The 18,562-nt window shown below is 37.3% G+C and overlaps 2 protein-coding genes across 2 annotated transcripts; both read left to right on the top strand.

Moving 5' to 3' along the window:
- Nucleotides 1-329: 329 nt before the first annotated feature.
- On the top strand, nt 330-5,437 carry LOC309483378 (uncharacterized protein). Its single transcript, XM_082149196.1, has 3 exons — nt 330-557; nt 1,017-1,260; nt 2,045-5,437. Exons 1-3 carry the CDS (start codon nt 537-539, stop codon nt 3,418-3,420), a joined length of 1,641 nt encoding a protein of 546 aa, XP_082005322.1. The 5' UTR covers nt 330-536; the 3' UTR covers nt 3,421-5,437.
- A 1,138-nt stretch (nt 5,438-6,575) lies between these two features.
- Nucleotides 6,576-15,652, top strand: LOC309483380 (vascular endothelial growth factor receptor 3). The gene is made up of 7 exons (XM_082149200.1): nt 6,576-6,730; nt 8,039-8,160; nt 9,770-9,980; nt 11,041-11,195; nt 13,235-13,379; nt 14,500-14,641; nt 14,916-15,652. The coding sequence occupies exons 1-7, from the start codon at nt 6,673-6,675 to the stop codon at nt 15,001-15,003; spliced, it is 921 nt and encodes a 306-aa protein (XP_082005326.1). The 5' UTR covers nt 6,576-6,672; the 3' UTR covers nt 15,004-15,652.
- The last annotated feature ends 2,910 nt before the right edge of the window (nt 15,653-18,562 follow it).

An 18,562-nucleotide genomic window follows, 5' to 3' on the forward strand; every position in this document is an offset into this window, starting at 1 on the left:
AACAAAATAAGACACTTTTTTGGTTACACTTTATTTTAAGGTGTCATTGTTACAGTGTATTTTATATTTGAGTAATAATAATTAGCATCATGTACTTACTATAGGGTTATAGTAGGATTAGGATTTGGTTGAGGGTTAGTTGCATGCAATATGCATAATTTACTGTTACTACTATGGTAAGTACATGTAACAAATGTAACAAGGACACTGTAAAATAAAGTGTTATCCACTTTTTTTTAATCTCATTTGAATCTATAGGGTATTGTATAGAGTTGTAGGCTATGACTACGGTACAGAGTATGGGTAAAGAAACTAGGAATGTAGTCACATGATTCATATCCCGGAAATACACTGCCGTCGATGGAAAAATGGCGTTATGAGCAGCTCTAGACTGTAACAAAAAGTAGGGCAGTAGAGTCAAGAGACAACTATGATTAACCTGCGTTTGTCGGTTCACTTAAGTACAGAAAACTGCCATTAATCATAAATGTATATGAATACAGTTGCACACTCGACTATGTAAAGGCGCGCCACAGATGGACAAAGACAGACTCGCAGTGAGTAGGCTATGCCAAAATAAGCACGAGAAAGTAGCCTTAAAAGGGGCGTGTAATGTGTTTCATGGCTTGGAGAAATACTACTAAAAAAAATAATAAAAAAAACGCAGACGGAAGCATTTTATTGGCGTGCATAATAGCATGCGATACGGATCAATGAAAATGTTTTGTTATAAAGTACAATGTATCGCTTGATATTGTACGCTTAACGCTTGTATCATATCTTGTTACGCGTACCTAAAGGTGTCCTTTTCTCATGATGCGATTTGTTTTATGACCCCGTTATGCCTATGCTTGTTGGATATATTTCTTATTTATTTGCTCTTTTATCCAGTATGATTTCCACTGATTTAGGCCCTATTATAGTATACATTTATTGTAATCATATATTAAAATATACTGCAGTTATAGTATTTACAACTAATATGATTTATTTACTACTAATATTATTTAACGCAGGCTGGTGCATGCTCATGGCTGGATATGCATCACTTCATTGGTGACCTTATGGCAGCAAGTGCTTCGGTCTCTGGTCATCAACTGAGAGAGCAACGTACTGAGGAGACACTGAGTTCTGCTTGGCCCAAAGTCTCTCATCCTCCCCAGTCTACTTCATCCAGACAGAGCCAGGTGAAAAGTGCTGTCCGGTTTGGTCTGCATTCTGAGGAAAGGGAAAAAGAGCCCAGAGACCATGAAAGCCATGGTGAGTAAATATTACAATAGACTGTACAACACACTACAGTACAATTGTGTTATAATTAAATGGCAATTCACTTATCCTCATGAAGTAGGATTGCGAAACATGCAGAATTGATTGATTCCGGCTACTTTAGAGGCACTTACTTATTGAATTTACTGGCCTCTGCAGCTGTGGCCAAATGATGAGATCATTGCCTGATTCAACCAGGACAGATACAGCAAATAATAAATGTAATTATGCATTTAATTAAAAATACTTAATATATTATCATTGCTACAAAAGTTCACAGACTTTCTAATGCAGATCAGAGGCAGCATAAATGCAATCCAATAATTTGTAAAAAGAAAGTAAATCCAGACATGGTGATTAGGACCATGATTATCTGATATGAGGCTCATCCATTTTTGGGAAACCAATATTTCATATGATATGAAACATTGGTTTCCCAAAAATGGATGAGCAGTCAGTTATACAGCGTTTCTCTGGACAACAGTCATTATTCAGAAACATTTGACAGTAATAACACAAAAAAACAGAATCAAATATTCCAGAGAGTGGTGTAATAAATAAAGATACAAAAAAAACACTTTATGTAGCTCTAACTACTTCCTGTAACCAATCAGTGAAGTACATATTCTTCTGAATAACAACTGGTTCTCAGTTCCAAACCATACAAGGAAATAGTTTCATATTTAGTTTAATCATGTTTGCCTCTTCTTTTTTTTAAACTCGTCTCAATTGATTTATGCTGAATAATTTTGTGCATTCTCATCTCCCTCTTTTGTAGTTCAACATCGTTCCTGCACGTGTCTTGGCTGCCCTCTTTCCTCATCTACTTCTAGTTCCTCAATCCAGACCCTGAAACCCAGAACCAGCCCGGCCTCACAGATCCAGCCACCTTCGCCCCTACAATCCACCCCGCAACAACAGGCCAAAGAGCCCAGCCCTGTCGGCCTGGGATTGTGTCTAGGTTTGGGTCTCTCTCTGGAAGAGGAAAACAGAGAGCCCAGTAGCACATCTAGTCACCCCCAACAGGAAGACAAAGGCACTAGCACACACAGCCCAATCCCTCAGGCAAATCCCGAGTCCACAAGTGTCCCACCTGTTCAGGCATTTGCATGTCTATGCTGCCACCGTGGCTTGCAAACCTGTAGCCAAATTCTAAGTCAACAAAAGGACCCAGAGGCACATGTTGCCCACCACCACTTCCATCACCACCACCATCACTGCCCGCTCACCACCTGCACATCATGTACGTTCCCTTGCCTGTCCTGCCAGCGCTCCTTCCCCACTTGCGCCGAGCTCCTGCGGCATCAGCAGGGCCACGCTCAGCAGGAGGGCCTGCAGCAGCTCCCGTGCATGCACTGCAACGCCTCTTTTCCGCGGCCGTCTCAACTACTGCAGCACCAGCGAACTCAGCATGCATCCAAAGCAGGCGGCTTCCTGTGCGCCGAGTGCGGACGCGCGTTCAACTCGCACAGCAATCTGCGCATCCACCTCAACGTGCACACTGGCGCCCGACCGTACATCTGCACCGACTGCGGCAAGAGTTTCAGCCAGTCCGGGGCACTTAAGATTCACCGGCGCATTCACACCGGAGAGAGGCCGTACACCTGTTCTTATTGCGGGAGGGGTTTCCCTCACCTGGCTGGGGTAAGAGCGCATCAGCGAATTCACACGGGGGAGAAACCTTACCGCTGCGGTCAGTGTGGAAAGTGCTTTACTCAGTCTGGGGCTTTGAAAATCCACACTCGCATCCACACCGGCGAGAGGCCTTTCGTGTGCGGCCTCTGTGGGAAGAGCTTTTCGAACCGCTCCGGCATCCGCTTTCATCACCGCACGGTTCACGGGATCGTGACGGAGCCCAACTCTGTGGGCAGGCCCAGTCTGGCTGCCTCTGCGTCGTCCACAGTTTCAGAATTCCAGAGAATTCAAGCCTCCAGTCTCAACCAGATTCATCTCCGGCAAATGGAAGGGAAGAGTCCAGCTAGAAAAGAGCAGTTAAGTGGGGATGGGAACAAATCCGCTCTTCCGTATGCCTGCGAGGACTGCGGACAACGCTTTCCAGATGCTCCGTCTAGAAACAGACACCAGACGTTGCAACATTACTCTTCGGAAGAGAGAGAGAAGGAAGAGAGCAGCTCGGATAAAATGAAAGATTAGACAACAACAGCAAACTTTTCTGAATCTGAATTTTAAAAAGAGAGGGAAGATAAAAAGGCAACTTTAATATGTGATGTATTAAGCTAGGTATTGAGCCTGAAACATAAACAACGCCAAGAGCTGATGTCAGTCCCCTCACACTGACTATCCGCTTGTTAAGTCATGACTCGTGACACAAGAAATACTGTTTCTTGGTCCAAGGATCTATACATTTCAATTGAGTACTATCTCAACAGACGTTTATGAGCAATATTTATTCAAATTAAGCTAAGTTAAACACTTGTGGCGAACACTACTATCTCTGGGCTCACAGTGTCCCAGGCACCAATATTTTAACGATTCATAAAAGATGAATCACTGTCTGGCCATCTGAGATTTCGGTACAGAGATAAAGGTTAGGATTGTGATTGTTCAGTAGTATAACCACACACCGTGAGCTAGCATTGTTTGTTGTTTGCTTTTGCCATTTGATGAGCATTTGGATCCAGAAATGGTGATGCGTGGTGTCCGACTTAACAAGCGAATTCTTGTTTTGGTAATGTACGATTATTTTTCTTGTTATTTGTGCCTCTAAAAAGCTAAATTGAGACAACCTGAAACTGCACCTTAAACATTAAATCAGAAGCTTTGCCTATCAGTGTAAAGGTATTTACACTTTAAGTATTAGGGTATTTACGTATATACGTTACAAAACCTGGGGCCAGCTGCATAAACATTATGCTAAGACAGTGTCTTAAGGTCTAGTATGACCCAGTAGCAGTTAGTCTTACTTTCCGGTATCAAATTAGGCCAATCAACCTTAAATTGAAAAAATCATTAAGTAATTTTTGACTTTTAATCATTTAAAAAGTCTTAAAGAAAAACATTTGATGACTAACTTGTAAGACTAGTCTTAGCGGTTCATGCAACCGTCGGCCCCTGTACTAGTTTTTCCACCATCAGGCTGAACGGTTACCAGAAAACAAAGGGAAGGATGCTAGGTTTACAACTGACAACTGACAAGTGAGCAGTTGTAAGTCTCATGCCAATAAAACCGTTCCACCAGCATGATTCTCCTGTCCTGAGTATGGTTTGCTAAATGTAGTGAGAAATCCAAGTGTAGGAACAGATTATAATCGTACTGTATCAAACTGTCTGAAATGCTTACAACCATTCAGCATGATGGTGGAAAAGTGTTTTATTTGACTTTTTAGCACTTTTTTTATGCATGTGCAAGAATTTTGTAGTTTTGCTAGTTTTTTTGTTGTTGTTGCTTTTAACATTTCTTTTTAGTGTCCAAATTAACTTCTAATGCTGTCTTGATGATGAACTGAATAATAAAAAAAAAATTCTGGTTGGATAAATTCTTAGGTTTTAACATAAGGGAAAAAGTAGGCCTAAAATAGACGGAGTAAGTTCTCCGTTGTGCATTGGCTGATGTAATAGTGCCTTTCTTAATGGGAATCTCGCAAAGCACATGCAAACCAAGACAAATATTTAGATTCTGGCCATAGCAGTCAAAAATCAAATATGGCCATCAATTGCAACAACTGTTCTATAAATGTGTATTTAAATGAAATGAAGCTCTTGCCATATTTAAATGCATTTCAGCTTGTTGTGTGGGGATGAATATTATGACATCATTAGGACATGTGATTTACCTGCTGTTACTTACTGTATGCAGGGACTGACAGTACTGCAAGAGTCAAGGGGCTGCCATTTTCACAGTTGGTCAAAGATTTGTTGTTAAAGATATCTTTAGATATCTCTGTATTATTACTCAGAATTAAAGTTTGGCAAAACTGTAATGGGAAAAATATTGTCCATTATTGTTGTCCATTTTGTATCTTTAGCATTACTACACCATTTATATATGAACCCTCCTTACGTGGTATTGTGAATGTGGTTGGCCGATCATAAAGATCAATGATTGTAACCTCTCAACCCAGAACATCAGATACTTTTTGTACATCTGTCAGTTCAGCTCATGTCTACATTGTGTACACATACCAACAAAAATAAATGTTGATGGACCTTATATTTGAACTTTACATTTGTGATCCTAGTGATATCAGTATAGTTTACTGATGTATTCTGTTTTGTTGAATATCTTTTAACATCTGTGGTGCCTTTCAGAGCAGAACCCTTGAACCATGTCTTGGTATGATGCATTACATATTGTCAATATGAGACATGAATCGTTGTCTACAACAAACAAACAAATAAGCTACTTCTGACACATTTCAAAACTAAAATTGTAGTCACTTGCACTTCCTGAAGAAGTCACCATTGCTGAGTCACCTGAAATTCATTTAAGGTCAATGAACTTGAGACAAGGGAATTTACATTGGGCCCTCTCTGCTGTTCTACCCTCTTCAAATTCCCTATATAGGGCTAGGCTATTTATTATTTAATAGTCAACTATTTAAGTACGTTCTTACCTACATGTTTATCATTATTTCTCTGCACTTCAGTTCAGTGCTACTTGTAGGTAAGAAAAGGTATAGGCCTAATATTAAACAGATCTTTTTCTATCTTGTTCAAATTCTCAAACGTTTAGGCTATATCGACTTCAGCTTCATGAAAGGAAAGGTAAAGAAAACCCATGAAACTTTTCCATATAAAATTAAAAATTAAATAGGTCTAGGCTCAGCAGTAATTATAGTCTCAGCAGCTGAAATATCACTACAAATTTTGAAATAAAGGAAAGCGTCTAGGGGGCCGGTAATTATATGACCTTAACCTTTGAGACTTACCTAAAAAAGAATCGAAGGATGTCATAACAAATTGTTACTAAGCAACTAAACCGTAACTTAATCGCGTCGTGAAGTATTTAGTAGCCAAGGCCTAATGTCATTTTTTAAATCTCTTTATACAGATTCACATATCAAACGTCTATCACACAAAAACCAAAAAAAAAAAAAAAAAAAAAAACTTTAACCGCCAGATGACACTGTGCCTTATTACACCCTTTGAACATTGATTATGCTAGATACAAGTGATGCTGACGCTTGATTTGCATGAGGAGTTTGTGTTTTGAGACCATTGCACAAGTATAACCTTGTATTTTTGTGTTTTTGTAATTTTTAAAATATAGAAGAAATTCATGCTAACATTATATTTGTGCATCGTTGAATCTTTGTAACAAAAACAAAATAAACAATTGCACGTTAGCTTAAGCTCCACCCTCTTCTTCCGCGCTCATAAATTGTGTTTACAAACTTTCGTTTTGGCAGAAGTTGTTTTCAAACGCAGAAGTCAAGATCCTTCAAGATGAAATGCTATATTCTCCTCACTGTTCTGGCGTTCACCTTTCTCCAAGGATACAATGGTAAATAACATTTTGCTTATGTCTTTGCAAAACCATTATTTTTTTAATGCCCTAACTGTTTCAACCTAAAATCTATGTTCTTACCAAACGCAATTATGTTAGTATAGGCCTATCTATACAAGTTAATTAATAATCCAGTGAGACTGAGGAGCGAAATTTAAAATAATAAATAAAGTTTTTATAGTTATTATTTTTTCACTTTTTTTTATTGTTGGCTGATTGCACAAAAGAAAATCTACCTAAACGTTCAGAATTGCATAGCCTACCTTAAAATTTAATTCGTCTGAACTATACCAACAATTTTCCGGGGAAATGCAGGGACTCTTTGCAGTCAAGTGAAAACGAAAGCGTTCCTGTTTTTGTAAGATTGTAGCCTAATACAACGACATCTAGGCTTATCCTATCTATATATAAAAGCCCCATAAAGACTGCATTTGTGACAGCCCAAAAGAAAATTTTACACAGGAGGTATTTCAGGATATGTCAAGTCGCCTACAGCAAGTAAGACGAGGAATTTGCCACCTTTAATGCTCACCATCTTGACCCAACCAGTTAGACGACATTTTAAGGAAATTATATTTGTTTGAAAGCACGTCACATTTGTTTGACAATATTTGAGAATACCATTTTCAATGACATTGCACGTGAGACTAAGATGTAAATGACTAAATTATGTAAGTGACTACAAATATGCTTGCATTTCTGTATTTATACAACGTTTGCTTCAGTTTAACAACACTGCACATCAGATAGCATCCTGTTGTTGTCATGGCTGGTATGCAAATTACACAGACCAGGAAGTTTCGAATATAGAATATTCTGGCAACTATAGAGTGGAAATAAAAAGTCTGTATACAGCCCTGTTAAAACAGCTGGTTTTTGTGACGTAAAAAAGATAAATCATATCAGAACGTGGACCGTTAATGTAAACATTACAATCCACATTTCAGAGGAAAAAAGTGTTATAACTTCATGAGTGTGTACACCCCTAACTAACACACCATTTGATAATATTACAGTAGCCTACTCTGTCCGTCTCTCAGTCTGTCTTCTGTCTGTATAGCGATCTTGGCTTGGTAATATTTATACTCTTCTTTGCAAAAACATGCCAGATCTGTTAAATTTCATAGGTTGTAATTTTTCCATTGAAATGTGCAAAAGTCCTGATATGAATTTACATCACAAACAAGAACTGCATCCATATGAGATACTAAACAAATTATGTTGTTTAGTATCCCATATGGATGCAATTGTTGCTTTAATCTATAAAACTAGTTTTTTTTTAACTAATTACTTTTTGTTTTACAGCTGTTTTGGAGGTAAAAGGTCCATCTGAGCCGGTTCTGGAAGGACAGGATGTGACATTGGAGTGTGTGGATACAGAATCTGAGCTGAACATGAGCACAGTGCACTTTCAGAGGTTCTCTAAGGTAAGGTCACTTACACAATAGCAAGGAAATGTCTGGTACACAATGCTCTTTGATGTGCACTTGTCTGTAAATGTCAAGAAAACAGCAGATTGAAACTGAAATGGCACCTCGTTTCTCATGGGAAATGAGAAGGATTTATGTTATTGCTGCTGTCTGTACACGTCCTCCGCTGTGTTGCCGGCCTGATTACTGAAGAAACAGAGAGTGAGAGATCTAAAATTACAAACATATCTGTCAGGGACACTTACTCTCAAATATCAACAAAAATGCTCCTGTGATTTTGTAAACAATCTCATAGGGCAATCACAAATAAAGAACAATATTATTTTGAATTTATTTGTCTGGAGATCAAGGCTGCAATTGGTATTTAAAACGCAGGAGGCAGTGTGTGTTTAAGTGAGTTTCTGAGAGCTGTTATTCTGGGTTTAATTAGTATCTGGCAGTGAGGGGCCTTTGGAGGATTCACAACATCTGCTGCTTCTGTCAGTGCAGAGTCTGTTTGTCACATTTTCCAGCTATCTAAATGCAATCGAGCAAAAATGGATCTCCATACCACCAATCACAAAGACAGATGTTTTGTTTTGCAAACTCTCATTAACCTGTGTTAGTGAGACCCAAGCGTCATTGCCCCGAATAGTCTAATTCCTCCAAGTGTAGCATATTTAATCAAATTTGGCAAGTGTTCCCTACATTAGCAAGATTTTCTTAACCCTAAAAAGCCTACTGGATCATATTTGATAGTGATACGCAATTTTCTGAGGCCTCTAAATGATCAAAACCTTGATGAAAACCTGTTGGACACAGTATACTACATGCTTTCTGTTGTCTGATTAGTAGTTTTACTTTTTTAGCAAGTAAAGGGAATTTTAGTATAATTCTAAATATGTCCACCCACAGGCCGTGAAATTGTTCCGGATTTTTATAAAGTAAACCTAAGTACAACTTTTATATTGGTAGTAATATTTCAAGATTAGCACTTACTGGACTGATAGTAATCATTAGGTTTACTTAACTATCCATACATCATTTTTTTTGTATTTATTTTTTAAATCATGTTAATTTGTATCTAATTTGATACAACAGGCTTTTGAGTAACATTTATATGTACAACTCTCAAACATCGTTGTATCGCTTTGCATTGTATGTTTGGTCCCCCACAATAAAAACTACAGAGCTTTGATCATAAAACTAAGCACTTAACCCTTAAATGCATGAATGTTTCGCCAATCATTACATATTCGGGTCTTTATCGACCCGGATCTATATCTAACACAGATGGATCTCTACCTGCCGTGATAATATAAAACTCTCCTGATATTTGAGTAACAATTACAGAAGAATAAAATAAAGCATATTTAGTTTTTTTCTTTTGTTATATTGTTTATAATGAATTGACTGAGGAATACTAAGAATGTTGATGTCTAACTTTAAAAAAATGAATGTGGAGGAGGTTAGTGAATGACGTTCCAGGTCACTATGCGTTTAAGGGTTAAATATCCTCTTACTAAGACATATTGTTGGGAAATACAGAGTGACAACTGCTATTTCCATGCATATTATGTAAGTAGTGTGTTGGAGTGAAATATTTCTTTCTTTTTCTTCCCAACAGTACATGAAGAAGTGGTATCGGCTAGAGACAGATCAGGAGTATTTCTACCGCCGGTGTTTTCTGTATGATGTGGATGTGAGAAGGGAGGAGGACAGACTGCTCCTCTTCATCGCCAGTATCCAGTCCTGGTCTGAGGGTCCATACCGCTGTGTCTCTGAGAACAGTTCTGCACCAGACAACTCCTCCCAGCCCCTCACCATCCCCATCCACTGTGAGTTGTTTGTGATGCAAAGCCCCATTGATTTGATCCATATATGTCTAGATTGTCCAGATGCTTCAATCTTTCCATCGTTGTGTGTGAGGCCAGTTGCATCTGACATTTTGTCGCAAGGAATTTTTATATTTGGGATTTAAAGAATCGATGATAAATAAAACTCTTTATCTCCCAAGATGACAAAATCAATATTGATATTGATTGGAGGTTTTGCAGTGCCCAGGGATGAGTTGACAGTGGTGATTTATTGGAAAAACTGAGTAAAAAAAAAAAAAAAAAAACCCAGATGGAGCTATACAGAGATGTTCAGTATGAATAATCAGATGGAGACAAGATGATCCATTGTGTTATTACAGTCAACCTGGACTTAATATGCTATAATCATTGATAATAATCCACTGCTGTCACCAACAAATTAAACTGCAAACTAAAAGTTTGGTGTTGGCAAGATTTTTTTTTAAAATGTTTTTCAAGTCTCTAAAGCTCACTAAGGCTGCATTTATTTGAGCAAAAGCACAGTAAAAAAAGTAATATTATGAAATATTATTAAAGCTGAATTTTTCAGCATCATTACTCCAGTCTTCAGTGTCATATTATCCTTGAAAATCATTGTGATATGTCACATGAAATCATTCTTATATGCTGATTTGGTGCTCAGGAATATTTGTGTGAAAACTGAAAATATTCAAGATTCTTTTAAGTAAATAAAAGAACCATTTATTTGTTTTGTGTTTATTTTTATTTTTCCATTTTTCGGTCTAAAATTCTTTATTGCACTTTTGCTCAATTTAAAGAATCCTTTCTTAATAAAAGTATTAAGTAATAAAAAATCTTACTATTTCTACATGTATATTTTATGAATGTATACAAATATTATGTATGTATAAAATATATAATATAAAATATATACTGTATATATTCATTGTGAGTGATGAAGACATGCTCAAAATTTCCATGACCTACTTCCTTGTTTTTATGCTATGAAAATGTATCCAGGAGCAGAGCTGTTTTGACTAATCCTTTCTATCCTCATATGCTCTCTCTCTTTCTATCGCAGATATGCGGGAGCTGGCAGTGCACAGGGCTGGTTTGGGATACTTAACACGCTATTTCAACTCGGTGCAGGACCTTAAAGTACAATTAGGCGATGATGTGGAGCTGGAATGTACTACTTCAGCTTCTGAGGCACCTGAATACTTCTGGGCTAAAGAGGTGACAGATTTACTATCTCTATATTTGGGACTGCAGTTGCCCTTTTTCATGTAATAGACATGTTGGGTTCTTAGACATCAGAGAACAAGGCCTTGAAGGCCAGCTTGCCTAATAAAGTCCTGTTCAAGTGAAAATAAGCTTGTTCACTCAGGTTTTGGGAAAAGGCTGTGAAAGTTGTCGACTCAGTTAATTAGAACAGGAAATGTGCTAAGCCAGGAAAAGTGTATGGTAGATCTGCACTAAGGAGTGTCCAGAGGTTATGTCTAGTCTACACTCCCCTGATCAATTCAGAATTATTGTAAAAGTTTATTTATGAGCTTTGTTCAACGGGCGTTGCAGCCAAATGTGAGCAAATATTGGCTTTGGCGAGAAAATAAAACTCACCAGGGCCCAGTTACTTTCCAGTGGCTGCATGGTTATTTAATGTTGTGGTTCAAGTTGAAGTTTAGAACTGTGAGAAAGATAATCAAGCCCCCACTGATATCATATAACTGACACAAGCGATTCAAATCAAAGGAATAAGCCACACGAGTCATGACAGATGTTTGCTAAAGAAAACATCTGTCGCGACTCAGATGTCTTCTTCCTTAGTAGAAAATTTGCTTACATTTGTTTATCTAGGAGGTCTTTTTACCATGTGGAAATATTCCTCTAATTGAGCCACTAAAATGAATATATTTTAGGAACAAAATATATTCATTTTATACAAGGGATGGATGTTTCATTTTATATAATGTGATATATCTTTTTTTCACTGATATGAAAGGAAACTGTAATTAAGAAATTATTTAAAAATATAAAAATATGATCTGATTGTCAAGGTCGATTGCCGTATAGAGGTGAGAGGAAGGATCTAGACGCAGGCAGTACATTTATTAAACTTTAACATACGAAACAAAACCATCTGGGCAGAAAACAGGAACAGAATACTCGGTTATTACGTAACGTGAACTGACAAATGAACAGAACAATATATTATATTATATTATTGATATAATCAATGAAAATCATTTCAGGGACAGTGCCAAATGTATTCTGGTAAGGCCAGTAAAACTTAATTCACTCACCTTGGGCTTATGAGACAAAAAGTTAATTTTGGATCTGTGTTTAACTGTTGAACATACTAATCTTGACTTTTGTACATGTATCCTGCTGTAGAACGCACAGTGCATGACCTTATGCAAAAAAAAAAAAAAAAAGTCCCTCTAAATGTCATGGTGTGGGTGATCGATGACCATAGAATTTCATGAGATAGAAGTCCAGAATGACTCATTCCTGCTATACAGGATGACAGTCTGTCCTCCACCACATCAAAAAAGTGCACTATCATTCTCTTACAGTTGAAACTCCCTCAAATATATACTGTATTATGCAGTTTTCGCTTAGTCAATATGGCTTCGAATCTGCACTTCAAATAGTTACCCAAGGCATGACCCAATAAAAGCAGATTCTTATAAATAGAGTAAACTAGAAAAACAAGCTTCCTTAGATTGCAGAACACGTTCTGGTGTATAGCAGCTATACCTGTTTATAGTGCTCTGTGTCTGCACTCCAGTGGAGGAAACAGGAAGATGTTCGGAGCCAATGGATTAGCTCAAACAATGGTGCTTTGGCCAGAACTTGGCTTGACTGGGAATCCTCTTAATTCACTTTCATTTAAATTGAAATGGACTTTGTTGGCAGGCTGCAGAAGTTCCTCTAGTGCCAAAAGCATCTGCATGGTTATGATTTGCTCCGAGTGGTTTTTGCACAGGCATTTGTTTCCTTGAATTGTATGGTGTTATGTTTTATTTTCACCTCATTACTCTTTCATACTCACTAACATTATTTATTGTAAATGGCACAGGGATTCTTAGGGAACTTCATTTCTGTTGTATTTTCGATTCAAAAAGTCAAAAAAGTGGGAATTCACCCTCTTGCATGATTTCCATTCCTAAGAATTATTACTTCTGCCTTATCTTTCTTACGTCAAATATTTCATGTTCCTGCTTTGCTTTTCACTTCTCTATAACCTCTGTGTGTGTCTATTTCATATCAAGGGAGATGACTGGATTCTGCCCTCTAATAAGTTGAAGTTGGAGAAGGTGAGTGATCAGAATGGAGGGAGATACACCTGTTCGGCTCAGTCACCCACTGTGCGGTCCCTCATGAAGAAACGTACAATCAGCATCACTGTTCTACCAGGTCAGAGCTGCCAAAAGTGTGCGACTTTTGTGTGAACAACTTCAGTTGATTTGTTGATATACACCAGGGCTTCTCAACTCTGGTGCACTTTCCTGCAGCGTTTAGCTCCAACCTTGATCAAACTCACCCGCATGTAACTTTTTAGTAATGTTGAAGATTAGCTTGTTTAGGTGTGTTTGATTAGGTTTGGAACTAAACTCTGCAGGAGAGTGACTTTCGAGGGCCAGAGTAGAGAACCCCTGATGTACAGTATGTTCATAATTTGAACGTTTCATTTTATATCTAATGGCACTTGCAGCAATTCAGCAACCAAAATCCCTTTTGATCTGTTTGTCCAATTTTCAGTTTTAGAGTATAAAGGCGCCTGTGTAAGACCTTGAGAACTCATTTAACTTCAATAAAATGACACATTTCATAACTTAACCTTATGATTACCGATGGACAGTTTTCTTTAAGTCAAGAAAAAATATCAACTGTATGTCTGCACAACATGGATAATATCTGCCATGCTATTATAACTGAATAAAATTAAAAATTCTCTCAAGTTATTGTTATCGATAGTGCACTTTTCACAATCCATGTGATTTCAAAGCAGCTTTACATATGATTGTCTAATGCCTCAATGTCTTACAATATTTTTCTGCCTTTTAACAATGTTCAATAGGTATATAACGATATTTTGTAATTTGCTCTTATGAAAAAATGGTCAGAGGAACTATCATTTATATCAGCCACTGTTATCAAGTAGAAACAAAGTGCAAAAAAGCCGTGGAATCAAATTGATGTCAGCAGAAAATGGGAGTCGTTTTAGAGAAAGAGCAAGTTATTACATTTTGATTTGAAGACTAAGAAGTCAACAGTTATTTTATTTGAACTAACGTGCACCAATGAATCATTCACAATAAGAACTGAATTAAGGAAGTACATTGGGTTGAATTTGATTTAATGTTGACAATTACCCTCAATTAGCTCACCTGCTCAAGGCCGAGCAACTAATACCAATTTTAATCAGGTTGAAATGTTTGATTAGGTTTTTTAGTTGTTTTTCTTTTTTCTATTTCATAACATTTAAAGTCAGTTTGACAGACGTATAATATGTGATTTTGTCTTTGTCTCTTAGAGGAGGCAGCATGGTATGAGTCAACCACCGGTCGTATTGGTCTCATGGTAGCTTGTGCTGGATTGGTCCTTCTGGTGGTTGTGATATCCATGACCGCTTACCTCTGTCGCCGAGCCAATCAGAGGAATCGCAAGGGACCCATGTAAGTCCTCCAAAATCACCCTAGTCATGTTGTCTGGAAATGTGTGCAGTGATTCATGTGGGTGTTTGACCTCCAACCCTCCTCTATCATGTCGAGTGGAGTCTGAGTATTACTGTGAGCATCAGTAGACGCTGATGTCCACTTCTCTCACTGCCTCAAAGCTGTCAATGTGCAAATAACCGTCTCAATAACCACATCCTTCAGGTCCACATCTTTTCTTATTCTGCTAGATAAAACACTCACTCAGTCATATTTCCTTCTCTCATCCTCTCAGTGATGACCGTTCCCAGAAGAAACCCATCTACAAATCCAGCGTGGAGTCCCTGCCCTCCACCGCTGGTGACAAGCAGCCGCTGGTGTAAAGAGTGAGATTGATGGAGGACTGGAGAGGAGAGCAGAGAAAAGAAGACAAGAGAAAAAGATGAGGGAGTATTGGGTATTCAGAGTAGAAGGGAGTTAATGAGAGCTTTGCCCATAGATTTTGTTTTGCTCTTGGGTCTTTATTCAGATATATAATTTGGAGACTGTCTATGCAGGAAATCGAAAAAGTATACAAAGACGGGACAAATTATGGTTTTACCTTGGTTCCTTTCCAGTGTGGATGGCAGCAATGCTATTCAACAAAAGGTGTGCAATTTTCTCTGTATTGATTCACCGACCCTGCAAAATTGAGAAATGCTGAAAAGATGTTTTTGTGAGGTGACATTGAACGCTTCTTTCTTCCCACCAGTCTTATGCTGGCTTATGTCTTTAAACTGATTAACATTTCTTTTTAGGAAAACCACTGTCTGCAAGCTGTGCAATCATTTAGTCAGATGTCGAAATGTTGGGGTTTTTGCTTTACATAAGTATATCATATTCTGCTTTACTTGAAAAGACAGTAGATAAGATCCAGATTAACACTGAACCAATTTCTCTAGAAGCACTTTGAAATTGTTGCACTTTTTTTACACAAGTTTGATTTTTCCATATCTTTGAATTTAAAGCTATTAAAATGACTTTACAACATAATCAGCCTCCAGTGTTGTTACTGATCTAATTAAGATAGACATTCATGTATGCTCAAGTAGCCAAGAAATCTCAATAGAGTTCATCTCTATGTAAATGGCATTGCCGCGGTTTATAAAAAGATATTTCCATTTCAAACTTCTGAAGTATTAATAAATACCTGTAAGTTCTCAAACAAGAGTTCTGATACACACTTTGCTGGTTGATTTGTTGACCATTGCAAAATACAATTCAAGGGATAGTCCACTAAAATTGCTCACCCTCATGTCGTTCCGAACCTGTAAGACTTTTGTTCATCTTCAGAACACAAATGAAGATCTTTTTGTTGAAATCTGAGAGCTTTTTGTCCCTCCAATGAGTCTTTGCAACTACCACTTTGACGCTTCATAAAATGTATAAAGAGATCGTGAAAACAAAGCCATTATGAATTGAGTTGTTTGTTCCAAATTTTCTGAAGAGACTATTGCTTTGTATGATGAACAGATTTAATTTAGGCTTTTATTCACATAAACATTGATCAGCAAACATAAACACAAGCTTAGCCGAACCGAAGCAATTTGTAGTGGTGTCCAACACCATAGTGGACATTATCAAGTGCACTTATTCAATTCCATAATGCACCTCAATAATGAGTGTACAACCGATGTAGCCTACACTCAATGGCTAGCTGCTAACCACGCACTATAAGCGCCACATTGAATGATTTCCCACATCTTGCCAGTAGATGGCGTATGCAGCACTTCCAATGCACACAGTGTCCGAATTCACTCTTTACATGTATTCCCTCATTCAGTGGACTACATTAGTGGAGGGATGTAGGCAACAGTGACTGAGGGTATGGGGGCTATACTTCAGATAAAACTATTTTGATCCTGAACGAGTGTTTTTGAACAAATAGTTTTAATAAACGATTCAATGATTGAAAAGCCTCTTGGCCAATAAATTCCAAGGTCTTACAAATAACCAGATACCGTCGTAGCAATATACATAACAGTGTATTGAATAATACTATGTTTTTATTCTGAACCAGAATTTTACACCAGCCTCTTAATGGGTGGTAGGTAACTAAGTAGGCTATATTTCTGTCCAGTTCATGAATAAAGGTAAGAACCAGAAATGTGTCAGAAAACTCTTTAAAAACAAAAGGGAAGAGGGAAAAATCTATATAAAAAAAAGGCCTTGAGGCATTCCTTAGGTATTCTTTCAGAATGTGACATATCTTATCTTTACATGCTACCACAAGCCCAACTTTTCCACAAACAACATGAACTGGAATTGCCTGGACTATACAGTCACCACATAACCACAACTGTGTTTATTAATTTTACCCTCCAATGCTTTAACTTTAGCAGTTCATCACTGTAAACATTATCATAGCTTCTCATTTAATTTAATTTCTTCTGTCTGCAATATTTGTGTTTCTTTTTGTGTAGTTTTATTACCAGTGTGTGGTTGACCAGAAGCCACCATTAATAACTGTGTTATGTGTGCTAAAACAATGACAGTTCATTAACGAAGGTACATGGCATGGAATGCAACAAAAAAATATTATTACACAAATTATTCAAGATCTCTCTTTCTCTCCCGCGGTTCTTCATAAAGTCCTTGAACAAGAGAATATATTAGCATGGGAAGCGCTTTGGAGTAGCAAAACTTGAAATGGCTACAGGCCCAAAAGAAAATCCCATTTTTAAAATGTTGCTTTCTCCAGGGGCTCTTTAAAATAAATGGCCTGCAGCAGGAAAATCTCCAAAAGGGTCACGCATTTCACATTTATATCATCTAGGTAATAGACTTTCATAAGAGAGAGAATAATAAAAGCTCTAAATGCCTTGCAGTTTTTCAGTGCTGTAGGATGAGCCCTACACCTAATTCACACAAACAACCTTTCCCACCGGCATTGTTTACGCAAAAATGATCCCACATAAAAAAACTGTTAATTTGCTGCATAAATATTTTGGTTCAAAATGCCATGAGCTGCAATTTATAATAAAAAAACATTGATGTGTGAAAATAATATTTCACGTCTCAAGGTTCTCATCTACTAAGGTGCTTGTCAACAGTCATGGTTATTTTCTCATTTAAATGGCTTTCTGTTTCCTTTTGTATACATGTTTCCACTTTCAAATTATTTATGCTCTGACCAAACACTTCCAAAAGGTTTGATGTTTGCTGGCCAATTATAAACTACTCTGGCATGCGGCACAGCTACACTTGGAAAGAATGACAGCAAACAAATGTTTTGGATCCTGCACGGGTGAACATGACTTTCTGGCTGGTGATTTCTTGCTTGTATGTGACCATAATCTTCTAGAAGTGTTTCTTATGAATATCCATAATTGAACAAAAAGAGTAATGTCTATATTGGGCAACTGTAAACAAGGCAATTTGAAGCAGCCAGTTTTGTTCTTATTTTCTGTTTGTGTTCGTCAGCTGTTATTGCATAATATAACATGAGAGATTTCTTCATGTGGTTGCGGCGTGCTTTACAATATTCGTTGGCCATAACAATGGTTTGATATATTTTTGTTATCTTTTTATTTTGTTTGTTTATTTTATTTTGTTATCTTTATTATTATTTTATTTCATTTTGTTATCTTTGTTATTTGTATTATTTTTTTATATATATATATATTTGAGCTTTATAACTATTCTTTACATTTTACTTTCAATGTACTATTTAATGTGAAAACATTATTCCTGCATGGGCAATTCAAGTTTTTTGTATTCAAGATTTTATAGTAGCCTAATATTAAGAAATATTAAAATTGTGACAGCTAAGTCTCCTCTGACTTGAAATCTTTTCAAAACCACATCGTTGAATTCCTCCAAATCATCACATGATGTCGCTAAATGCAAACTATAAAATTGGCTTTAAATTCATAGCGGTTTTAATTATGCTACGCCAGTGAA

This window comes from Leuciscus leuciscus, assembly GCF_965113295.1.
Source record: "Leuciscus leuciscus genome assembly, chromosome: 20".
NCBI classification, from domain to species: Eukaryota; Metazoa; Chordata; class Actinopteri; order Cypriniformes; family Leuciscidae; genus Leuciscus; species Leuciscus leuciscus.

Bases quoted from the DNA above. Each gene is read 5' to 3' on its own strand.
- LOC309483378 (XM_082149196.1), top strand. From the start codon at position 537: ATGGACAAAGACAGACTCGCA. The intron at 558-1,016 runs GTGAGTAGGCTA...TATTTAACGCAG, and splicing joins TGGACAAAGACAGACTCGCA to GCTGGTGCATGCTCATGGCT. The intron at 1,261-2,044 runs GTGAGTAAATAT...CCTCTTTTGTAG, and splicing joins CAGAGACCATGAAAGCCATG to TTCAACATCGTTCCTGCACG.
- LOC309483380 (XM_082149200.1), top strand. From the start codon at position 6,673: ATGAAATGCTATATTCTCCTCACTGTTCTGGCGTTCACCTTTCTCCAA. The intron at 6,731-8,038 runs GTAAATAACATT...TTTGTTTTACAG, and splicing joins CTTTCTCCAAGGATACAATG to CTGTTTTGGAGGTAAAAGGT. The intron at 13,380-14,499 runs GTCAGAGCTGCC...TTTGTCTCTTAG, and splicing joins CAGCATCACTGTTCTACCAG to AGGAGGCAGCATGGTATGAG.